At 38.8% G+C, this 26587-nt stretch overlaps 1 protein-coding gene across 5 annotated transcripts in view; it reads right to left on the bottom strand.

The window, feature by feature from the left end:
- Positions 1–26587, bottom strand: part of LOC148845964 (uncharacterized) — a 62980-nt gene that overhangs the window by 33206 nt on the left and 3187 nt on the right. For all 5 annotated transcript variants that reach the window (XM_088955050.1, XM_088955052.1, XM_088955053.1 and 2 more), the window contains 2 exons: positions 7042–7107; positions 3374–3491 (listed from right to left, as the gene is read on the bottom strand). In XM_088955050.1, the coding sequence (XP_088811176.1) occupies positions 3374–3491; positions 7042–7107 (184 nt within the window). The remainder of the gene's footprint in view (positions 1–3373; positions 3492–7041; positions 7108–26587) is intronic.

Below are 26587 nucleotides of genomic sequence, written 5' to 3'. Positions count from 1 at the left end.
TCTTCCTGTACCGGTTGTGTACCCTCTTCCCGTAGCTCCCATTCCTACTGCAGATGCACATCATATGCCTGTTGCTACAGAGAGGCCGCCAATTACTCAAGTGTATACCCGCATAAGTGTTTCGGACCCTCCTCCACTTCAGCACCTGTCGACAGATCCTGCTACTGCTCCTTCTCCCTCAGATCTTGATCTCCCTATTGCTCTGCGGAAAGGTAAATGTACTTGTACTTCTCATCCCATTTCAGACTATGTTTCCACTGCTCACCTTTCTGCTTCTCATTGCAAGTTTATATCATTACTCTCATTGGTTCCCATTCCCAAGACTGTACAGGAAGCCCTTACCTCCCCAGGGTGGCGGCAAGCCATGGAAGAAGAACTCTCTGCTCTATAACATAATCACACGTGGGAACTCACCACCCTTCCTCCTGGTAAGCACACTGTTGGGTGTAAAAGGGTCTATACAATGAAGCATCTTCCTGATGGCAGCGTGGAACGATTGAAGGCACGGTTAGTGGCCAAGGGCTATTCTCAGTTGTATAGTGTGGACTATATGGAGACATTCTCTCCTGTGGCTAAAATTGGGTCAGTTCGGGTGTTGATCTCATTAGCTGCTATGTATGATTGGCCTCTCGTACAACTTGACAAAAAAAATGCCTTCCTACATGGTGATCTTGTTGAGGAGGTGTATATGGAGCAACCACCAGGGTTTGTTGCTCAGAGGGAGGCTGGTAAGGTGTGCAGACTCAAAAAGGCAATCTATGGACTGAAACAATCTCCACGTGCATGGTTTGGCAGGTTCAGTGAAGTGGTGAAGGCCTTTGGGATGAAACAGTGTCAGGTTGATCATTCTGTGTTCAGCTATAACTCAATGGATGGAAAATCTTGCTAGTCGTGTATGTGGATGATATTGTCATAACTGGAAGTGACAACAATGGAATTGACAGGCTGAAAAATTTCTTACAGGACCACTTCAATATGAAAGATCTGGGGAAGCTAAAGTATTTCTTAGGAATAGAGGTTGCGAGGTCAAAACAGGGGATCAACCTATGTCAGAGAAAATATGTTCTTGATCTACTTGAAGAAACAAGGTTGTTAAGTGCTAAACCAGCAGAGACTCCTATGGAACTCAATGCCAAGTTAAGTGTGGATGCAGGTGAAGAGTTTGATGATCCTGGAAGATATAGAAGGTTGGTGGGAAAGTTGAACTACCTGACCATTACCCGACCAGATATATCATTTGCTATGAGTGTGGTGAGTCAGTTTATGCAACATCCCCGGGCTCCTCACTAGGAAGCTATTCTGAGAATTGTTAGGTACCTAAAGGGTGCTCCAGGTCGTGGTTTGTTATACCAAAAGGGAGGAACTCTTGAGATAGTAGGGTACACAGATGCTGACTGGGTTGGCTCTATATCAGATAGGAGGTCAACCACAGGGTATTGTACCTTCCTCGGTGGAAATCTTGTAACTTGGAAGAGCAAGAAACAAACAGTGGTGGCAAGAAGTAGTGCAGAAGCAGATTACAGGGCTATGGCCCATACCACATGTGAACTAGTATGGCTGAAGAACTTACTACAGGAAATGGGTTTCTCAATTGACAAACCCATTAAACTATACTGTGATAACCAAGCTACTGTTCACATCTCATCCAATCCCATCTTCCATGAAAGAACTAAACATATTGAGGTGGATTGTCACTTTGTGAGAGAGAAAGTGATAAGTGGAGTAATAACAACATCTCATGTGAGCTCAGGAAATCAGTGGGCAGATCTCTTCACAAAAGGATTGTCTCGGGGAAGAATAGATTACATTTATAACAAGCTGGGACTATATGATATATACTCTCCAGCGCGAGGGGGAGTGTTAGAATGCTCGAGTCAGGGGTATTTTGGTCATTCTGGTGCATCTCTTGAAAGTGAAAGGTCTATTGTATCTGAGTTTAAGTTATGTATCCCATCTTCTATGAGGGACAAAATTGTCTTTCTTGTAACTCTAAGTTTTATGAATAAAATTCAAGTGGGTCGGCTAGGAGAGTGATTTTTCATATTCTCTCTTCTAGTTTGGCCGAATACTCTTCCTCTCCTTCTTCTTTCTCTTTTCTTTCTTCTTTCTTCTTCTCTACTTTGACCTAGAATCAACTAGGGTTTATTCACACATGTTATCTTGGTTGTCTCATGTCTGTAACTCGATTTGTTTAGCTTTCAATAATTTACCAATTATAGTTAAAATAATTAAAGTTGAACTTGATCATACAATTTATTAACTATTGATTATTACATCAAGTCCACTAAAATCTACCTATGCGATGTATAAAAGATGAACTTGGTGCAGTGAAAAGTCATTTTTCTACTTGTCCCAATATCACTGCCACACATTTTATTATATATTGATGCTGAGTGGAAGGACAAAGGGCAGACCCTTTTTTAGTTTTCTATTTCAAAATAAAACCCAACAACAAGGTTCAAAAAATCAACACATATCGGCCCGTATCGGGAGCACCCCTATATGCCCCTACAGAGGGTGTATCGGGGTTTTGACCAGTTTAGGGGGTGAAGGAACCTTAAACCGCCCCTCCTGAACCAGATTTTAAAAAAAAATTAAGTAAAAAAAGTACCGATACTGCCCGATATGCCCCTACTGGCATATCGGGCATATAGATATTTAGAACCTTGCCCAACAAAAGTCATTCTACAAGATAACCCTAATTTATAGTAGTTAGTTGAACTACCCTACACAAGGATACATATGCATTGCCATTGAAAGGTTCATGCCAGCCCTCCACATGGCCAAAGAGGAAAACAGGGCCAGTAGCTGGGTTCCTGCCCCAACGAATTGCCACATAACATATATAAGGTTGCACTATTTGGTTGGTCCTACCTAAGAGAAAGCCACTGCTTGATGAAATGGTAAAATATTAGACAAGTCTGAGAACATGTTCAAGTCTAAGAGCAGCCATTGTGCAAAAAATAAAATACAATACCAAAGGCTAGGTTCATGTTCAGTCCACCCCTCCTAAGATCCCAGATAGATGGGACCAATGGGTAATGGCCAGTTTTACCTAAGAGAAACAATATACCAAAACTCAGCATGATCAATAACTTTTAACCATCTGATTTTAGGTTCTACTTTTTTGAGATTTACAAGAGTTCCACAAGAACTTATCTCCACCTTCCATGCTAGTCAAACAAAATACAGTTGCAATAATGTTTCAACCTGTGCCTTTTAGCCAATATATTTTCATGACGGACTTCTATTGGATGATGCTTTTAAATATGGCTTAGTTTGCAAGTTATAGGGCCTTCTGGCCCCAGACCACCATCATTTGCCACAAACCAAGCAAGAATGGTAATTAAGACTGTGAGAAGCATAAACCAACCTTTATAAGAAATACCATCATCATTATCCATAGCAATCATAGGTAGTGCATACGGCGGAACATTGGGCCGAGCTGCCAAATGAGATGAGGACTTCACAGAAGATTCCACAACTTTCTCCTGAAAAATATAACGAGTAACTATTCAGTTTCTAAAAACATAAGAAAGAATATATATATAATCTGGCAATATAACAGTAAATGGTTACCGTGATTATATTCTAAATTTAAATATTATCAATGGTTCAACTATAAGTTTAATTATCATGAATTATAATTTGAAAATAAATTATAAAATGATAAAATAATAATAAAACTAGATTATTTAAAATGAATTCACTTTCAAACTATAATTAACAGTAATTACATTTAAATTGTATGTCAAATTTGCATTTTGAATTATATATTTAAATATAATTTAATTTTAAATTATATTTAAGTTTTAAGTATAATTATATATTTAAAAATAAATTAGAAAATGACAAAATAATTTTACTTTGAATAATTTACAGTTTTAGTATTTATACATTTAAATTATATTTGAAACTATAACTAATATAATTAAATTTTAAACTATGATTAACAGTAATTGTATTTAAATTATATTTTCAATTTGAATTATATATTTAAATATAATTTACGCTATAAATAGCAGAAATTTTCATTTAATTACCAAAAACTGTCATAATTTAGTAGAAATGGACAGAAATTAGCCAGCAAAATAGCCAAAAATAAAGTACCAATATTTCTTAAAATATGATAATTTCCATAAATTAATAGAAATAGCATAAAATTACCAATAAATAACAAAAATTACCAAAAATTGAACCATTGATAATATTTACCAAAAATTATCCAAAAAATTACCAAAAATGATTTTAACAATATTTCCAATAAATATGATAGATTACCAAAAATCAACAGAAATAACCATTAACTGTTGAATTATTGTTAAAATATTGTATACTTATTTTATAATAAATTCATAATAAAAAACTATCAAAATCTACAGAAATTATAGTAAAGAATAGGATAAATAATATAAATAGATAATATGATAACCAAGAATATGATAAATTAGTTACCAATATTTTCAGAAAATATGATAATTTACAAAATTTAATAGAATAAGAGAAAATTATCAATAATTACCAAAAATTGTCATAAATTAGAAGAAATGAACAGAAACTAACCAAGAAAATATAGATTATCAATATTTTTGGAAAATATAATAATTACAAGAAATTAATAAAAATAGCAGAAAATTACCAATAATTAATAAAAAATGTGTTTACTATTATGTATTTCCATTGTTTCACTTTCACTTAACAAAAACCGTGCATCACACGGGCCCTGCTAGTTTAAAAATAAAATCAAACATATAAAGCATTTTCAAGCATGTAAAACCCACAATCCCTATTTTTCTTCAATTGCATTATTTCAAGTAGCTAAAGTGATGTAAAACATATTGCATTCCTGATTCTACGAGCTGCATTTTTACCATGCCCCTCTAAGCAAACCAAAACAAGTTCTCACATAAAGAAAAAAACAATGATTTTATAACTTTAATTGCCTTTTAAGAAGATATTTTATTAGAATGAATGAATGAACAGGGCACATGCCTAGGCGCATCAGGCGTACGCCTTTTGAAAGGGCTGTGCCTAGTACCTAGGCAAGGCACATACACTAAAATGCATCTTGCATGTGCGTTAGGCACGCCTTTTAAATCACTGGACCAAAAGACATAACAATATAGATACTTCCAACAGAAACATCATCCAATCCTTAAATTCCATTAGATCACCCCATGAACACCCAACTGGATTTACTTCACAGTTCAAAATAGAGGAATATTTCAACAGTCAATCTTTTTACAAGTTGACCATTCCAGGCAAGAATGGAACAGTGCTTCAGAATTTTTATATATTTAGGAAAATCTGAAAATACATAAGACTCAAATAGGAGAACCAACTCACCAAGAACTTAGAAGCCAATTTCTTCCACTTACAGGACTGGATCCCGATCCATGGTCCTTAATATGTCTTTTATATGTAAAGGACTAAAGCCAGCATTTTAAAACAAGAAAAAGCTTTCTTATAATGTTGTTAAGTCTAACAACTTCGAAATTTGCTAGTGGGGTTGCAAATTAATGCCAAATCATTAAAAGCAAAGAAGTCTAGGTCAGCAATTGAGCAGATACCATTCCTTTATAAACCAGGCATTCCCCTATTAATTATAAGAAGTACTTGGTTCAAAAAACACAAATAAACCGTGTATAGAATTTTTATCATTATAAATAGTTGTTTTTTTTCATCTTTTCACTTGGGATTTTCCTGGCTTATCAACAATGGGATTGCCAAAACCCTAAATATATAAATTCAACAGAATTACTTGTATTAAAAAAGGAAACAAAAAAAATAGTCAGCCCATATCAACTAACAAGGAAATGGAAAATATTAAGAGATTGAAGACCAATTTTTCCAATTAAGTTGATATTGACTATTTATGAGTTGTACCCTTCAATGAGTGCAACTTGGGGGTTGAGGACCAGACCAAAAGGTTAACTCTGCCCCCCCCCCAACCCCCACCACTACCACCATGGGTAAAGTATTCAGAGTACAACAGAACAGCAAAAATGCAGGCAAAGACTATTACTTTCCACTTTTTACAAATCGCCCCGTCCCTTCTGTTTCCCATACAGTTTTGTTTCTTGTGACCCCAGCCCTAGGTAAGAATGTGCCAAACTAATAGCCTATCTACAGATCCACCTGAAAACCAGTTCAGGTTGAAGAATAGAGCCCTTGCTTCTCTAACCAGGAATCTGAACATCCACAGAACTTCCCTCAAACCCAGTCATTTTATGACAACTTCACAGTCCCCTACCACTTGTATGCAGCTCTACCACTAAAGAATTGCCATAACCAACTGACCCCAAGTAACTTGGTTTAATATTTCTCCTATTGTCACTAATCACCACCCCAATGCGCGAATCTCACCAAAGCTGCATCCATCAAAGCTTGTTTTTTTCCACCAACTTCTGGATTAAGTACATTTAAAAATGACCACATCCATTGGAATCTAGTAATAGTCCTGCTAGGTGATTAATGAGGGGAAGTAGACTAAGATGTGTGTGCTTGTAATAGAAGACAACCTAATACATCATAAGTATTCTGATGTAAGTTCATGGTTTTAGAAGAGATAGGTGGAGGCCAAATGAGACATTTGTTGAGGTAGTAACAAATTTGAAGGCTCACAATTTGAAAGATAAAATGGAATATTGAAGCAGGATCATATAGTTGATCCCATAGTTAATAGCACTTTCTAAGTTTAGTCGAGTTATTAACTTACATATACATGCAAATCATCTGGCAGATTCTTTAGCAAAATCAAGGGACATGCAGGAAAACCTGTTTGGAGATGTCCTGGACCTGGGATGGAATTGTAAACACTTATTTCTAATTATTTATGTGTTTGTGAGGTCAGGCTACTGCTGTTGTGTATCTTTCCCGTCAATATCTAATGTTGGGCAGTGCACACACACACACACACACATATAGTCAACCCTAGAAATGAGCAGCAAATACAATTATGCCCAATATTAAACAGCATGGAACATCAATAGATCATTAAACCATTCATCATCTACAAAAGAAAACAGAAGAAAAGCAGACCTTTTTATCCTTGCTTTTTCTTGTTAAGTTGTGATCCTCTTTCCTTCTCTTGCCACTTTCCTTTTTCTGGAGAAAGAAAACTAATCAATTAGCAGATCAAATATAACTTCAAGGTAATAGAATATTATCTTGATAATTTGAACTGAAATTAAATGATGAACTCTAAATGAAAATTATGCTACTAAAAATACTGTAGAGAACACTGATGTGGACCCCACTGCTGTGGTCCCCACTGTGTTCGTATGGCAGCATAGCATATTTTTTGTTAGTTTATTTTTGTTAGTTATGGCAGGGTTAGTTGGTAGTTATTTCAGTTTGTTATTACAGTTTGTTATTTCAGCTTTATTATTAGTTTATTTTCCATGTAAGCAATAAGGGCAATTCAGCCCTTTAACAATTAGTCAACATATATAAATATTAAGGGTGGGTCAGCAGATCAACTGATCAACCCTCTCTCTCTTTTCAAAATCTCTTCGTGTGCTTCTTTTCTCCCTCTCTTCTTCTTCTCTTCTGAAATTTCTTCTTTCTTTTCTTTGGAACTCAAGACTGATTGTAGTCTTGATCGACTACTTGGTATCAGAGCCGACCTAGGAGCTCTTATGCTAGTCTAATTAGATTGACTACATGAGAATTTCCTAGGTTTAGAAGTTTTTCAACAAAGGAGGATCGACTGGTTCTTGGAGGTTACTGGTAGTGTGCGGCTACTACTAAGAAGATTGTAGAAGGCTGGGAGAGTTCCAGTAGTCAGGAAGAATTAGAAAATGCTTCAGATCCTCAAGATTAGGGTTTTGCATCAGACAGAAGGTGGCGGTCAGAGATTTTCTTTCATAAAGTAAGTTTTTTTCTGGAGAATAACCTTGGAAAAAATCATCTTAGTCTATTCTGTGAGGTGCGGCTGGAAAATCTGTTTTTTTCCTTTAGGGTTTTGAGAGAAAACCCTAAAATCCAGAACTGTTGTTTGTTCCAGATCAGATTTTGAACTAGTTTCATACAGAATTCTGTTTTCTTTGTTTTTTGGACCTAGGCTGGCTGTTATCAGCTGTTTGGGTGTTGTTTTCTATTACAATAGTTTAAAAGGTTTTTTATTATTAATTCTTGACCAAGAATGGAGTTCAAGAATCAGGGGGGAAGGTGTTTTTGGGACTAGCAATTCTGGTAACATGTCTGAGAATGCCTTTCAGATTACAACTGTGAAGTTTGATGGATCAAACTACTTAGAATGGGCTCAATCGGCCATGATGGCCATTGGGGGTAGAGGAAAACTCAGCTACTTGTTGGGAGATGTGAAAGAACCAACTAAGGAGGACCAAACTTATACCAAATGGGTTCAGGAGAACTATTTGGTTATGACATGGCTGTGCAACTCTATGCAGCCACATATCAGCCATAACTATTTGTGGGCAAAAACAGACAAGGAAATCTGGGATGTCATGAAAGAGACTTACTCCCAACCCCTTAATGTTGCTAAGGCTTATGAATTGAAGTGTGAGGTTAACAACCTTAAGCAAGGAGAGAAACCAGTCTCGGTTTACTTCTCTACCTTGAAATCTTTGTGGCATAAAATTGACCACCTAGAAACACTTGAGTGGGAAAATCAAAAGGATGCACAGACTCGTAGAAAGCAAGTTGAAACTAATAGGGTTTTTGAATTCCTAGCTGGTTTGAATCCTGACTATGATATTGTGAGACAACAAATACTAACAAGGGATAGTGTGACCTTATCTCAAGCCTACTCCTTGGTGCATAGTGAAGAGACTAAGAGAAAGGTTATGATGCAGCATCAGCCCTTCCCACCAACCTTGGCCGCAGTTAAACCTAAGTCTGGGGGTGATACGGAGAGAGATATAAAGAAGGAAGATAAGCGGGATCTAGTGTGTGAACATTGCAAGAAACCTAAGCATACTAAAGACACATGTTGGAAGTTGCACCCTCATCTAGTTCCAGCAAAACTGAGGAACAAAAGGAGTAATGCTCATATGGATGTTAATACATTCTGCATCCTCATCGGGCACAAAAGGCACGCCTCTAGACACCCTAGCTATGTCCGGGCTGCCCTAATCAGTTGGAAAAGGAAGTTGGGAATTGAGCTCAATCATCTCATCCACCATCAGCTCCTCCCACATCAGCCTTTGCTCATTCAAGTACTCGGGCCTCAGCTTACCATGCTTCAACTCCAAGTAACACCGAACATTGTTGGGTAATAGACTCAGGTGCATCTAACCATATGACTAGTTTGCCATCACTATTCACTACCTATCACTTATCTTCTGGTAGAGATAAAATGTCCATTGCTGATGGTTCCCTTGTTCCCATTTCTTGCAAGGGAGACATCAAGTTGTCTAATACCATTTCCTTATCTTCATTTTTGCGTGTTCCTAAGCTTGATACTAACTTGCTTTCAGTCAGTAGTATTACAAAACATCATAATTGTTCAGTAACTTTTTTTCCTGACCGATGTGTTTTTCAGGACTTGGAGACAAGGAAGGTGATTGGGACTGGCCGTGAGACGAATGGGATCTATCTGCTAGGAAAGAATTCTCATTGGAAAGATTGTGAAGATAGGAAGTCTTTTGTTTCTCAGCCTGTTAGTCAGGTTATGCTTTGGCATAATCGGTTGGGTCATTTATCCTTTCGGTCTTTGAAGAGTTTGTTTCCAAATTTGTTTGAGTTTGTTCAGATGTTAAATTTGAGATGTAAGAGTTGTGAACTTGCAAAGCATTGTAGAACATCTTATTCCTTGAGTAATAAAAGAAGTAGTAATTCTTTTGATATTGTGCATACCGATGTTTGGGGCCCGTATCACATCACTTCTATAGGGGGATACAGATATTTCTTGTTGTTTGTTAATGATTATACTCGTTTTTCTTGGGTTTACCTTATGTGTTCTCGAGATGAGGTTCCTGCTTTGACCTAGATCTTTCATCAGATGATTTTAACCCACTTTCGGGTCAAAATCAAAATCTTTAGATCTGATAATGCGAAAGAATACTTTGCCAACCCATTAGCCTCTTATTTGCTTGATCATGGGATTATTCACCAAAGTACTTATTCTTATACACCACAGCAGAATGGGGTTGCTGAGAGGAAGAACAGGCACGTATTGGAGGTGGCTAGAAGCATTATGTTTAACTCCAATGTGCCTATTTGTTTCTGGGGAGATGCTATTCTTACAGCAGTGTATCTCATTAATCGAGTTCCTTTATGGGTTCTTGACATGAAGCCTCCATTTACCCTTCTATACCCCGATAAAGAATTGTTTATTGTTCCCCTTAAAACCTTTGGTTGCACTTGCTTTGTTCAGATTCTTGGACCTCATCATTCCAAATTTGATCCTAAGGCCTCCAAATGTATTTTTCTCGGTTATGCACAAACTCAAAAGGGTTATTGCTGCTATGAACCTACTTCTGGGAGGAGATTTGTCTTGATGGATATTACTTTCTTTGAGGAGGTACCCTATTACCCTAGGGTTTCTCCTCAGGGGGAGAGTAGTGAGAGTGGGGTTAACTCATCAGAAGTTCCTTTACCTGTTCCATTGAGTGATGAGGGATGTAATGGGGAGGGTTGTCAGATGTGTCAGGATTTGAGAGTCTATCACAGGCGGTGGAGGCAGGTTGGTTTCGGTCATCAACAGTCCAGGCCAACCCCAGTTCCTTCTGCGGATCCAGATCCAGGTACTACAATCCCTTTATCAAATCTAGGTCCCACTGAGATACCTTCCACTGTTGCTACTTTACCTCCTTTGAATGACCTTGACCTCCCCATTGCAGTTCGTAAAGGCAAACGGCATTGCACCACATCCACAGCTCACTGCATTTCCCAGTTCCTATCCTATGATCACATGTCCCCCTCTTATAGGTCATTTCTCACATCCATTGCTAATATTCCTATTCCCAGAACAGTGCAGGAAGCCTTGTCAGTTCCTGAGTGGAAAGATGCAATGAAGGTTAAAATTGATGCTCTTCTGAGGAATAATACTTGAGAGCTAGTTGACCAACCTAAAGGAAAGAAACCACTTGAATGTAGAAGGGTATTTATTGTGAAACATAATGTTGATGGTTCCATTGAAAGGTGTAACACCCGGTTAGTTGCAAAGGGATTTACTCAAACTTATGGTATAGACTACTTGGAGACTTTTGCTCCAGTAGCAAAGATGACCACTATTAGAGTTTTGTTATCCCTTGCAGCCAGTTACTCTTGGCCCTTGTTCCAGATGGATGTTAAAAATGTCTTCCTCAATGGAAACTTACAGGAAGAAGTCTATATGTAGTTACCTCCTGGATTTTATGATGCAGAGATAGGAAAGAAGGTTTTCCGGTTGAATAAAGCCTTGTATGGACTAAAGCAGTCCCCCAGAGCTCGGTTTGATAGATTCAGACAAGCCCTTGAAAAATTCGGCTATGTACAGGCCCAGTCAGACCATACATTGTTCATTAAAAGAGTGGACTCTTCCTTGACTTTTCTTGTTGTATATGTGGATGATATTGTAGTGACAGGGAATGATAACAATGAGATTGAGTCTCTTAAACAACTCCTTCATCATGAGTTTGAGGTGAAAGATCTGGGAGAGCTACGATACTTCTTGGGTATTGAAGTTGCTAGATCTAAACATGGGATTTTTATTTCTCAAATGAAGTCTGTTCTTGATCTATTGGAAGAAACTGGAAAGTTGGGTATTAAGCCTGCAGATACACCTATTGAACAGAATCACAAGATCAGTGCAGAGGGTGGAGAGCCACTTGAAAACAAAGCTATGTTCCAACGGTTGGTTGGAAAACTCCTCTATCTTTGTCTCACACGACCGGACATCAGTTATGCAGTCAGCATAGTCAGTCAATATATGCACTCTCTTAGAACTACTCACCTCCTTGCAGTTGAGAGGATATTAGCATACTTGAAGAGATGTCCAGGTAGAGGTATATTATTCAAAAATAATGATCACATGAAGATAAAGGTTTATACGTATGATGATTGGGCTGGGAGTGTTGATGACAGAAGGTCTACCTCTGGATATTGTACCTTTGTAGGAGGTAACCTTGTCTCCTGGAGGAATAAGAAACAAAGTATTGTTTCTTGCTCTAGTGTTGAAGCTGAATATAGATCTATGGCTAATCCTATGGCTGAAGTCATTATTTGAAGAGTTGGGTATTGCTTATGAGAAGCCCTTAATGTCGTATTGTGATAATCAAGCTACTATTAATATAGCTCATAATCCGGTACAGCATGACAGAACTAAGCATATTGAAGCCCTTAATGTTGCATTGTAATAATCAGGCTAATTATGAGAAGCACTTTATCAATGGAGTTACTTCTCATAGACTTTTCTCTGAACTTCCACCTCTATTTTGTTTCCTTCATTTTTGTTCTTCACTCCCCTCTTCTTGTATACGCTATACCTTTATAAATTTATTAGAAGGCCCCACCCCCAAAAGACCATCTTTCAGACAATGAAAGACCTTAGTGATATGAACTAACCGCCCATTATTTGTTCTTTAGGTTTTTTTGATCTTCCTCCAAATTGGCATCCTCGGTAATCCCTTCATCTATTTTTACCATCTTTTGCCATCCCCAAATTGACCCCTAGTTTTCCCACAAACACCTCTGTAATGTCTCCTAAGGAGTTCATCTCTAACTCTTCTCCTAAACCATTAAGTTCACCAAGACTCATTTCCTCTTTCTTCTCATTTTTATCTAACCCAATCTTTTCCAACTCTACAAGTCCAGCCTCAAAGTCAGGTAGAACACCAACCTCCATTAGGCAATCAACTTTTTCTAAATCAGTCTGAATTCGTTTCCAAGCCAAACTCAAAAAGAGTCCTCCACCACTCAGAGCATACCAGAAAATAGAGCCACCACCATACCTTTTGCATCCCTGAATGCACCTCCAATTCCTAACATTCTTGGATTACTCAAGGAGATTCCATCAAAGTTCAGCTTCATTCTATTATTCTCAAGCTTCCATTCCATGATTATTGTCTTTCACAATGGAGGAGTTTGCTGCTTCTTTCCAAGCTCTTAGGAATTAGGATATCATCTACTACAAACACTTGCAATGTTTCCATTGTTTTTACCCAATGAGCAACCTTAACATTCTCCACGATATCTTCCTTGGTTCTGCATCTGTCCTCAAAAATTCCTTCACTTCTGTTGAGAATGTGCATTTGATTTAGAGGTATTGTGGTCTTTTCTGTTATTTGTATTTTGGGCACCCTTATAGGGGCATAACTGTAATTTCTGACTACATATAATGAAATGTTCTGGGTGTGAACTGAAACACCCATTCTCTCTCTCTCGTAACTTTTCTTCTTGCTCTTCTTCTTCTCCTTCATTCCTACACTCAACAACTTGGTATCAAAGCGGGAAGAAATCTTGGATTAGGTTTCTTTGCCAACTCCTGAACTCAAGAAGACCTGCTGACATCATACCGCCACCAGATGACGTAAGCAGTCTATACAGGTACCGGCGGTAACCCTTGAATCTTATCTACTCTGGTGTGCCCTGATTTTAGGGTTATTTTGGTATGGGTATTATCTTCATCTGATGTGTCTATGATTTTTCCCGGATTTTACAATCAAAAATTACAAAAAAATACTGGTTTGATATTTGAATTTTTTCCTCCTTGTCTGAGTTCAATGTATGCTTGAAACTTGTTGGTTTTGGTTTATTTGGCATCACTAAAGTTATGGGAAGTGGTTCCACATTTTTATGACCTCTAATCTTTCTTTTGGAGGTCTTTTTTTCCCTCATATATTGCCGTCAATTCAGTTTTGGGCCTCCCATTGGATTCCAACCAAGTGTTTCCCATCTTTTGTGGGTCTTATGTGTGTCACTTGGTTGTTGGAGTGTTGTAGAACTATTAAAAGGCCTACCCAACTCAAATGGATGTGCCTAAGGAGTTATAGACTGTTTCTGGAGTGCTTCCAGGTAATGTCGATGTCTCCAGTGATATGATAACCACTGTAAATCTTGATGGAACCAACTTCCTAGAGCAGTGGAAATCAGCCAAGCTTACTATCAAAGGTAGGGGTAAGCTAGGATTTATTACTGGTAGAGAGGAGAAGCCTAAAGCTAATGACCCCAAACTTGTTAGATGGGAACAAGATAATTCCTTGGTTATGTCATGGCTGGTGTGTTCAATGCAGCCACATATTGCCCACAATTATATGTTCTTCCCCATTGCCGAGGATATTTGGGATCATGTTACAACCACATACTCCCAAGCAAAAAATACTGTTCGAGTTTACCAACTCCAAAGAGAAGCTTGTAATATGCATCAAGGGGAGAGGACTGTAACCATGTACTTCTCTTCTTTGCAGTCTCTATGGGAAGAAATGGACCATTTGGATAACTTGGAATGGAAGAACCCTGAGGATGGTGAGCGGTATCGAAGTATGTTGAGAATAACCAAGTGTTTGACTTCTTGGCTGGATTGAATGGTGAGTATGATTTTACTCAACAGCATATTTTGAGTGTAGATATTGTTTCCCTTGCTACTGCATACTCCTTAGTGCAGGGAGAGGAGAGTAGAAGGGTTGCCATGAATGCAGACCCCAGTGATGGATCATTTTGCCTACATGTCTTCAAGGTCCAAGTCAAGTACAAAACTACAAATAGATAGGGTACTAATGAAAAGCATGATGACGTGGTATGTGATTACTACGAAGGACAAGTGTTGGAAATTGAATCTACATTTGAAGCCTGACAAGTTTAAAGCTACAAAAGAAAGGTAATGCTCATCTTGCTACTGTTGGAGCTGATTGCCCTCCTAATGTACAAGCTCCCACACATGATTCCTTTGATGTGCTGGAGAAGGTCAGGATTCTGCTGACTCAACTTGAGAAGTCTAGCCCTTTGCTTCTACTAGTTCTAATAATCCTTCTAGTGCTTTTGCAAAAACACGTACTACACTTGTCAATCTTCTGCTACTAGCTCCTAGATTGTGGACTCTGGAGCTAGTGCACATATGACCAGTATGCCTTCTCACTTCACCTCTTATAAGTTGGCTCCAGGGGAAGGAAAAATCACTGTAGCTGATTCAAACGATCGTCCTGTTTTGACAAAAAAAAATAAAAAAATAATTTAAAATAAAAAAACAGCCAAAAACCGTTGAACGACAGGTTGTTGATTTTTCAACGGTTCCCGAGCCAAACGATCCGACCATCCGGGTCAATGGCGGTTCGAAAACCATGCCTACAAGTAATAAAAGGAGTGATGTTGCTTTCAACTTGATACACACTAATGTTTGGGGCCCATACTCTATTCCATGTATGGGCAGCTATAAATATTTTATATTGTTCATTGATGATTACTCTAGATATACTTGGCTTTACTTGATGAAGAGTAGAGATGAGGTCCCTTCCATTGTTCAAAACTTCTTCAAGATGGTGGAAACACAATTTGAAAGGCACATCAAGATAATAAGGTCTGACAATGCTTAAGGAGTATTTTGAAAAGCATCTGCAATTATTCCTTGAAGGAAAGGGAGCAATTCATCAAAGTTCATGTTCTCATACTCAACAACAGAATAGGCTTCCTTGGGGTGGCTAGAGGCCTACTCTTCCAGATGAACTACCAACTCTATTCCGGGGAGATGTAGTTGAAACAACACTATATCTCATTAATAGGCTTCCTTCACAATCCCTTTCTCTTCAATCCCCTCATCAACTCTTGTTTCCTAAGGGTCCTACTTTCAGTCTGCTTCTCAAAGTCTTTGGTTGTAATTGCTTTGTTCATGACATGAGTCCTTCTCGCTTAAAACTTGACCCTAAATCTATTGATGCATATTTTTTGGCTACTGTCCAATCCAAAAGGGGTACAAGTATTTTGATCCCCTTACTGGCCGAAGGTATGTATCTAAGAATGTTACGTTCCTTGAGTCTACTCCATATTTTCAATCCACTCGTCCTTCTCTTCAGGGGGAGAGTGTTTATGAAGATCGGACTCCTTTTTGTTTTCCTGTTCCTACCTCTGTGGGCATTCCTGGTTCATCTTCCTCTTGTGGTAACAGTGTTTCTACTCCTCCTCCTCCTCCTCCCCTTGTTCCTCTCCAACGATCTTGGCAATAGTGGTTTATAAGGTGCAAAAGGATACTCCTAAAGTTGAATGCCCACAACAATCTAATCACCTAGTTCTGGGTAACTCTAAAAGCAACCCTGAACTTCCTTCTCCTACTGTTATTGAGCCTAATGTCTCACAACCTGACCTTGACCTTCCCATTGCAGTTAGAAAAGGAAAAAGGAAATGCACTGCCTACCCCATCACTATGTTTCTTATGATGCTCTTTCACCTTCCTATCATGTCTATGTTACTGCTAGACCCTATGTTTCTATTCCTCGTAATGTTTTAGATGCAGAACAGTCACCTCAGTGGAAAGATGCTATGAACCAAGAGATAGAGGCTCTCTTAAAAAACCACACACAAAAGCTTGTTCCTCTTCCTGAAGGCAAAGTCCCAATGGGATGCAAGTGGATGTATACCATTAAACATCGGGTTGATGGATCAATTAAAAGATACAAAGCTAGGTTGGTGGCAAAAGGATACACCCAAACATATGGAAAGAGACATTTGTTCCTATAGCCAAAATGAACTCTATTCGAGTTATTATGTATCTCATTGCTCATTGCTCATTATTCATGGCCTCTATATCAGATGGATGTGAAGAATGCCTTCCTAAATGGCGATCTTCATGAGGAGGTAAATATGGATTTACCACTAGGGGTAATCTTACCTAACAGTGAGGGGAAGGTTTGTCATCTAAGAAAATCTCTTTATGGGCTTAAACAGTCCCCTAGAGCTTGGTTTGATATATTCAGGAAGGCTATTCTCATAATTGGGTTTACACAACCACAAGCGGACCATACTTTGTTTATAAGGGTTAATGGCCTACTACCTCGTTGATAGTGTATGTGGATGATATTGTTGTCACTAAAGATGATCACTCTGGGATAAACCAACTAAACTCATTCATTGCTTCTGAATTTAAAACCAAAGATCTTGGGAATCTCAGATACTTTCTTGGAATTGAAGTGGCAAGGTCAAAGGGAGGGATATTCATTTCACAAAGAAAGTATGTCCTTGATCTCCTTCATGAGGAGGGAAAACTAGGGTGTAAGCCAGTTGAAATTCCTATTGACCCCAATCATAAACTAAGTGTTGATGATGGAAGTATTCTTCCAAACAAGGAGTCAATCATAGGCATGGTTGACTTTGTTAGAATGCTCGAGTCAGGGGTATTTTGTTCATTCTGGATTATCTTTCTTGAGAGTGAAAGGTCTATTGTATTTGTGTTTAAGTTATGTGTCCCATCTTCTATGAGGGACAAAATGGTCTTTTCTGTAACTCTATGTTTTTGAATAAATACAAGTGGGTCAGCTAGGGAAGGGTAATTTTTTACTCTCTTCTAGTCTGGCCGAACCTTTCTTTCTTCTTCTTCTTCTTCTTCTTCTTCTTCTTCTTCTTCTTCTTCTTCTTCTTCTTCTTCTTCTTCTTTCTCTACTTTCTTCTTCTCTACTTCAACCTAGAATCTGCTAGGGTTTATTAACATGGTATCAGAGCTGTAAGGTTGTATCCTCATTTCTTTCTTGTTGTTGTTCTCTTTCTGGGTTCGCCGCCAACTTTCACAGTCATCTTCTTCCTTTTCGACTGACCTGAGTGGAGGTTCGATAAGGGGCTGAAAAGGAGCTGTCGTTTTGTGGGCCTAGAGGTGAGGATGCCTCCGGTCGTTGCTGTGGTGGTCGTTGGAGTGGTATACTAAACCCTCTATTCAGTATCGAAGAGGGCTGAATGTGTACAGGTATGAACACTAATGTTGTTTGTCCAAGTAAGGAACTGCGAATGCTTCCTTTTATTTCAAAAGTTGGTTGTGGTGGTGCTCAGTGTGACTGATATGGATCTCAGTCGTGTTCCTCTGCATTTCTCTTTGTATGTATGTTGAAAGAAGAGTTGTCGACTGCTGAAGTTCACAACAGCAGTAGATTGGTGGTGGTTGTGTCGTGGTGATTGGTGTATCTATGTTTCAAAATATTTAAAAGTAATCTCCTATACCTTGTGTGTAATCAGTTCTGCAGTGTGCAGCCCAAGTGTTTGATATGATGACTGAGTGATTTCAGTCTTAGTGTGTTGATGGTGAATGGTCCTGCAGTGTGCAGCCCAGGTGTTTGATGTAAAGACTGAGTGATTTCAGCCTTAGTGTGTGGTGTGTAATGTGTATTTAAAGAAGTTGGAATTGGTGGTGTTATAAGTGAGATAAGTCTTGTGAAAGAGTGTGAGGTTGTGTTGTATATTTGAAGGTGAAATAATTAAGATGGCTTCATTTGAAAATGGGGATGATAACAAAACAGGTGTCATGCTTTCTCCAGACTATTTAAGTGTTCAAATGACATCCATCAAGTTGAATGGTGAGAATTATGTACCATGGGCAAAATCTATGGAGGTGTTCTTGAAGGCCAAGAGAAAGGTAAAACATGTAAGAGAGGAGAAACCTCCCTCTGATACCCCTGAGTTCAGTGACTGGGAACAAGAAGATGCACAGATAATGACATGGCTCTGGAACAGCATGGAACCAAAGATTAGTGTGAACTTCATGTTCCTAGATACAGCTAAGGAAATCTGGGATCATGCTAAGAAGTTATACTCTGGACAAGACAATACAACTAGGGTGTATCAGTTGTACCAAGAGTATTTCAATTTGAAGCAAGGGAGTCAAAGCTTAGAAGAGTACTATGCAAGTTTGAGGAACATTCGTAATGAGCTTAATGTGTATCATCCTCTAACATCAGATGTTCAGATCCAACAACAGCAACGTGAGCAGCTTGATGTGACAAGGTTTCTTGTGGGGTTGAAGGCTGAGTATGAGCCTGTTAGAGCACAAATATTGGGAGGATCTGCTCTTCCCTCTCTTGAAGAAGTCTTTGCTCGTCTTAAGAGGACATCTATTGAGTCGGGAGAACATTCTTCTCTCTCTGACAGATCTGGTTTGGTAGTGACTAAAGGGGGTAGTCGTGGAAATAGAAGTGACGGTGTCAGGAGTGGACTCCCAAGCAACCGTGGTGGTCACATGTTTAGCAGGGCTAGTGGCCGGACTGGAGGCTGAGACTCAGGGGGAGGTCCGGGAAGAGGAAGGAGTAATACTCAGAGAAAGTGTACACATTGTGGTTTAGAGGGGCACATAGTTAATTTCTGCTATGATTTGCGTGGTGCACCCAACACTTGGGCTAACCATGCTAGGACTAAGGGTAGTGACACAATTACTGAAAGTCAGCAAACTGACCCAATCCTCTCCACATCTACTTGTGCTTCTAAGAAGGAAATGGTGAGTGTACCACGTGAAGTATATGAGCAGTTCATTCAAACATCTCAGCAGAACACCGCCACACTTGCCCATTCAGGTATGGCTTGCTTAGCTTCCAAAGACTCACACTGGATCATTGACTCCGGGGCCTCGGACCATATGTCTGGGACTCATGATGTATTTTCTTCCCTTTCCCACTCCTCCACACCTCAAACAGTTACACTTGCTAATGGTTCTACATCTCCTATCTGTGGTGTTGGTGATGTTAATCTCTCCTCCTTGTCTTTATCATCTGTTTTATATGTTCCTAAGTTTCCTTTTAACCTTATATCTGTCAGCAGATTAACCAAGTCTCTTAATTGTTCTGTAACCTTCTACCCTTCTTCTTGTGTGTTTCAGGATCTCAAGACGGGGAGGAAGATTGGTGGAGGGCATGAAGCAGGTGGATTATATTACCTTGATGGTGGTGGTCCTCCAGTAGCTTTTCAGTCATCTCTTACTCCTCTTCAATGGCACTACAGACTTGGTCATCCTCCTCTCAAGGCCTTGAAGTTACTGGTTCCTTCCTTGAGTCATCTTTCATCATTAGATTGTGAGTCATGTCAATTGGGTAAACATCATAGAGTCTCATTTAGTCCAAGAGTTGATAGTCGTGTCTCAAGTCCTTTCTCTTTAGTTCATTCCGATGTATGGGGTCCAATTAAAGTGGTGTCATACAATGGGTACAAGTATTTTGTAATCTTTGTTGATGACTTTTCAAGGATGACATGGATTTATCTTATGAAAGAACGTAGTGAGTTGTTCCCTATTTTTCAAAAATTTTATGCTGAAATACGCACTCAATTTGGTGTTCATATTAAAATTCTTCGCTCCGATAATGCCAAAGAATACAACTCCTCACCATTTCAGCAATACCTAGAACATCATGGGATCATTCATCAAACTTCTTGTGCCTACACCCCACAACAGAACGGTGTAGTTGAACGAAAAAATCGACATCTTCTTGAAACTGCTCGATCTTTGATGATTAATATGAATGTCCCAAAACATTTTTGGAGTGATGTTGTTCTCACATCCTGTTTTCTGATCAATCGGATGGCCATGTCAATCCTTGGAAGTCAATCCCCTTTCTTCGTGTTGTTTCCCACTTTATCTCCATTTCCTCTTACCCCAAGAATCTTTGGTTGTGTTTGTTTTGTTCAACACTTGGGGCCTGGGTTAGACAAGCTAGATGCTCGAGCTACTAAGTGTATCTTTCTTGGCTACTCAATGACTCAGAAAGGGTATAAGTGTTATAACCCAAAATCCTATAAATCGTTTGTGTGCTCTGATGTCACCTTCTTTGAGTCAGTTTCGTTCTTCTCAGATGTTGGGGTCTCTTCCTCTCCCTCTGTGGTTCCCCTTCCGGTACCTATTGTGGACATCCTTCCAGTAGTTCCTGTTTCTACTGCAGATGCACATCCTATGCCTGTTACTACTGAGAAGCCGCCAATCACTCAAGTGTATACCCGCAGAAGTGCATCGAGCCCTCCTCCACTTCAGCCCCTGCCGACAGATCCTGCTACTGCTCCTTCTCCTTCAGATCCTGATCTTTCTATTGCTCTGCGGAAAGGTAAATGTACTTGTACTTCTCATCCCATTTCAGACTATGTTTCCACTGCTCACCTTTCTGCTTCTCATTGCAAATTTATATCATTACTCTCATCTGTTCCCATTCCCAAGACTGTCCAGGAAGCTCTTGCCTCCCTAGGGTGGCGGCAAGCCATGGAAGAAGAACTCTCTGCTCTACAACATAATCACACATGGGAACTCACCACTCTTCCTTCCGGTAAGCACACAATTTGGTGTAAATGGGTCTACACAGTGAAGTTTCTTCCTGATGGCAGTGTGGAGCGATTGAAAGCGAGGTTGGTGGCCAAGGGTTATTCTCAAATGTATGGTGTGGACTATATGGAGACATTTTCTCCTATGGCTAAGATTGGTTCAGTTCAGGTGCTGATTTCATTAGCTGCTATGTATGATTGGCCTCTTGTACAACTTGACATCAAAAATGCCTTCCTGTATGGTGATCTAGTTGAGGAGGTGTATATGGAGCAACCACCAGGGTTTGTTGCTCAAGGGGAGTCTGGCGAAGTGTGTAGGCTCAAAAAGGCAATTTATGGACTGAAACAATCTCCACGTGCTTGGTTTGGCAGGTTCAGTGAAATTATGAAAACCTTTGGGATGAAACAATGTCAGGTTGATCATTCTGTGTTCAGCTATAACTCAATGGATGGAAAATCTTGCTAGTTGTGTACGTGGATGATATTGTCATAACTGGGAGTGATAGCAATGGAATCAACAGGTTGAAGAAATTCTTACAGGATCACTTCAATACGAAAGATCTGGGGAAGCTGAAATATTTCCTGGGAATAGAGGTTGCGAGGTCAAAACATGGGATCAACCTATGTCAGAGAAAATATGTTCTTGATCTACTTGAAGAGACAGGGTTGTTAGGTGCTAAACCAGTAGAGACTCCTATGGAACTCAATGCCAAGTTGAGTGTTGATGCAGGTGAAGAGTTTGATAATACTGGAAGATACAGAAGGTTGGTGGGCAAATTGAACTACCTGACCATTACCCGACCAGATATATCATTTGCTGTGAGTGTGGTGAGCCAGTTTATGCAACATCCTCGGGTTCCTCACTGGGAAGCTGTTCTGAGAATTGTTAAGTACCTAAAAGGTGCTCCAGGTCGTGGTTTGTTATACCAAAGTGGAGGAACTCTTGAGATAGTAGGGTACACAGATGCTGACTGGGCTGGTTCTATATCAGATAGGAGATCAACTACAAGGTATTGTACCTTCCTCGGTGGCAATCTTGTAACTTGGAAGAGCAAGAAACAAACAGTGGTGGCAAGAAGTAGTGCAGAAGCAGAGTACAGGGCTATGGCCCATACCACATGTGAGCTAGTATGGCTGAAAAACTTGCTTCAAGAGATGGGATTCTCAATTGACAAACCCATGAAACTATACTGTGATAACCAAACTGCTGTTCACATCTCTTCCAATCCCGTCTTTCATGAGAGAACTAAGCATATTGAGGTTGATTGTCACTTTGTAAGAGATAAAGTGATAAGTGGAGTGATAACCACATCTCATGTGAGCTCAGGAAATCAGTGGGCAGATATTCTCACAAAGGGATTGTCTCGAGGAAGAATAGATTACATTTGTAACAAGCTGGGACTATATGATATATACTCTCCAGCTTGAGGGGGAGTGTTAGAATGCTCGAGTCAGGGGTATTTTGGTCATTCTGGATTATCTTTCTTGAGTGAAAGGTCTATTGTATCTATGTTTAAGTTATGTGTCCCATCTTCTATGAGGGACAAAATGGTCTTTCCTGTAACTCTATGTTTTTGAATAAATACAAGTGGGTCAGCTAGGGAAGGGTAATTTTTTACTCTCTTCTAGTCTGGCCGAACCTTTCTTTCTTTCTTCTTCTTCTTCTTCTTCTTCTTCTTCTTCTTCTTCTTCTTCTTCTCTACTTCAACCTAGAATCTGCTAGGGTTTATTAACAGACTTCTTTACTTGTGCCTGACTTGACCAGATATATGCACAGTCCTAGAACTTCACATATGCAAGATGTCAACAGGATTCTTGCCTACCTAAAGGGGTGTCCAGGTAAAGGAATGTTACACTCTAACCAGGGACATCTCAAGGTTGAGACTTATACTGATACTAATTGGGCAAGTTCTATAGATGATAGAAGATCCACCTTTGATTATTGTACCTTGGTAGGAGGTAATGTTGTGTTTTGGAAAAGCAAAAAACAATCAGTTGTTGCCCGATCTAGTGCTAAAGCCAAATATAGAGCTATGGCTCATGGTGTATCAAAGTCGCTATGGTTGAAGTCTTTGTTATCAAAGATTAGGATCCAAGCTGAAACCCCAATGATGCTACACTTTGATAATCAAGCTACCATAAACATTGCTCATAACCCTGTTCAACATGATCGCACAAAGCATATTGAAGTCGATAGACACTTCATTAGAGAAAAGATGGCCAGTGGAGAAATATGTATGCCTTTTGTTAGGTCAGAGAACCAACTTGCTGATTGCCTCACTAAGGGTCTCAACAAGCCAAAACTTGATAGAAATTTAAGCAAGCTGGGCACGATAGATATCTATGCTCAGCTTGAGGGGGTGCGTTGAGAATGTGCATTTGGATTAGGAGTATTGTTGTCTTTTTCTGTTATTTGTATTTCGGGCACCCTTATAGGGACAACTATAATTTCTGGCTAAACATATAATGAAATGTTCAGAGTGTGAACTAAAACACCCATTCTCACTCGACAACTATTTCCTTCCTTCCCATAGTGTCCAAATTGTTGCTGCCCTAGCTGCTTTAATTCTTGCCTTTTCTTTCCTCTATTTTTTTCCTTAGGTTGTGTTTGGTTGCAATTCAATTTTACTTTATTCTGCTTCATGCCTTAACTTACTTCATTTGTACTGCAATCAGACAAAATAAGCTAAAATTTGAAACAAAAATAGGTCAGAATTTACACTCAAATAATTTGCATTGCCATGGTTTTGCATCAGTGCAAATTTATTTGCATTGCAACCAAATACAGCCTTAGGCTCAGTTTGGAAAGAGTACAAATACAAAATTGTAGACTGCAAAACCTTCTATTTTGTATTATTTTGGGTGTATTTGCACTGTACATATTTGTATTTGTACTCTTTCTAAAACAAACCATAATTCCAATTCCGTAAAGACTCTTCTTGTTGCCTCTTCACCCAACACCTTGCCAACATCTATTTCTCTTTCAATATCCTTTCCAACATCAACCTTCCTATTAACATTGCATACTCCATAAATTAATTCCTCCAAATCTTTATTTGCCTTCTACTTCCCCCTCTTCATCCTACCTACCCATATTGTTGTTATAAATGTCCAAGCAATGATCACCTCCAATGACCACTGACCTTTAGTTTTTCATTGAATATACTTGATAAACCAATCCTTTCCCTCTTGCCACTTCTACCCTACAGTTTCTCTCTTCCAAATTTAACCCCTATATGGTATCACTTACTTTAAGTACTTATTTGAACAATACTTAAAATAAGTGATGAGACCACACAATAACTGGCAAATAAGCACTAATTCACATTTGGCATAAAAGGAGCAGATAAGTGCTTATTTTCAAAATAAGTACTTAAAAGAAAAAGCAACCTAGGGGCTGCTTATTTTAAGAACTTATTCAATAAAAACTTAATCCCCATCATTATTTTGAAATCCCGTAGTGTCCCCAATACAAAGAAGATGATAGGATATCGTTTTCTCTATTTGAGCTCCAACATGAACCAGCAGCGGTGACTCCAAGCTGAGAAATCATTCCAGGTATGTGAATCCCCCCTCTTTTTCTCCATTTTTTTCTTCCAGTTTGGGCAACTCTTCATGGCTGTAATTGTCATTTTCCACAAATATAAGTATTCATTGGTTAAGCAGCTCACCAAACACTATAAACCAAATAAGTACTTAAAATAAGTGTAAGTGGTTTGGGAAAGGACCTCCCAAACACTAATAAGTACTCATTTCTCAAAGCACTTATTCGCCAAACATAGCCTTAGTGCTTTGAGTAAGCATCCAAATCCCTCATGGACACTTTTACTCATCAATGAGTTGCATTAGCTAAACTTGCCTGAACATTCAAAGCTTCTCATTGTAGGAGAGAAAACCTCTACTCTTATCACCTTGTCAAGTATAAGCAGATGCCTAGACACCTATAGATTCTCCAAACTTTGTTTCTTGAGACCTCACCACTGCTCAGTTTATTTTTCCATCTAAAATGTCACTTCTATGTCTTCTGTGCTGCCTTCACTTTGAACTTCTTCTCATTATCCTCGTCACTTTCATCTACTTCAATCCATTTTTCTTTTTTTTGTAATGGGCCCTGTCTTAGTCCATTTAACTGAGCCCCATTTTTACCATTTACTCCACAACCAATATTAACTTCTTTGTCAATACAAATTCTTCAAGATTCCCATAGCCATAAGTTCTGTTCAAATTCCACCAACCATTCTTCTCCAATTTACTAATGCAATCCAAATATCCTTCGCACAAATTAATTCCTATGCCCCTGTCCACCGTCATTTTTCCATTTATAACCCTAGAATCTTCATGTTATCATTCTCTTTCTCTCAATGATCCATCTTCCCCCTTTCTGCAACAACACTATCCTCCCTCGACAATTCTTCTGAATCATCAAAGAGAAAGTAAGAGACGGAGAACTGCTACAGAATTGTCAAATTGTCTGAAAATCAATATCAGTTGGGAGAAAGGTAAAGCATAAGAAAGACAAGATGCTATGGGAAGGATTTTTTTAAGATAAATAAAGAAAAATTTTATTACTAAAAAGAGTTTTACAGCTCGTAGTGTGACAAGAGGTCACCTCCAGAAACAACCAGAAGAAACAAAAACAAAACAGGCTTAAAAGAAAAATACATCAGAAACCCAGAAAATTAAGCATACAAAGAGCTCCAGGAGTCTGCCCGAAAATCTTCATTCTTTAATCCCTGGAAATCTGGCAGAATTAAAACCCAACCTATGACTGATGAACCGATTTGAACCACCACCTCTTATGGGAAGTTGTATGCATAGTTCCCTTTGACTCTTGTAAGTATCAAACATAACAAATCTTTGTACTCATTTGGGAGGTCTAAAACATAGCTCTCTTTATGAGGGATTTCCATTTTGAATTATTCCTATAACCAATTGAAGTTTTAGTTCTTGTTACAAGTTTGAGCATACCACATTTAACCAATACATTATCATCAAACAAATCAAAGTGAGTTGGGTGAAAGTGAGAGCATAAGCATACTAAGATGACCATGGGAAGTTGTATCGGTGCTTTAAACCATGCACCTTTTTTTAGTTTTTTTTTCAAAACTTCAATTTTATATATATTTTTATATCATTTAATAAATAAAACAAAAGGCTTCATGAAAACACCTTTAAATATGTGTATCGGAGCCCTGCCGATATGATACAATATGCCCGAGATGGGGCGTAACGTATTGATACTTTGAAGTCCAAGTTAGAGCTCTCTTTGCTAGGGAATTTCATTTTGATTTGGGACATTAAACCTTCAAGACTTTTAGTCCTTGTAGCAAATTTGAGCATAATGCATAGATTTGGGATTCTTAAACCAAATATTAGCTAAGAGAACCATAGGCTTATTGATTTTATAGCCATGGAAAGCATTCATCAGCACCTCTGA

Source organism: Nelumbo lutea, chromosome 7 (assembly GCF_056320005.1).
Source record: "Nelumbo lutea isolate HS-2025 chromosome 7, American lotus-T2T, whole genome shotgun sequence".
NCBI classification, from domain to species: Eukaryota; Viridiplantae; Streptophyta; class Magnoliopsida; order Proteales; family Nelumbonaceae; genus Nelumbo; species Nelumbo lutea.
The sequence above is the reverse complement of the archived record's forward strand: the minus strand, read 5'-3'. Positions and strand labels throughout refer to the sequence as shown.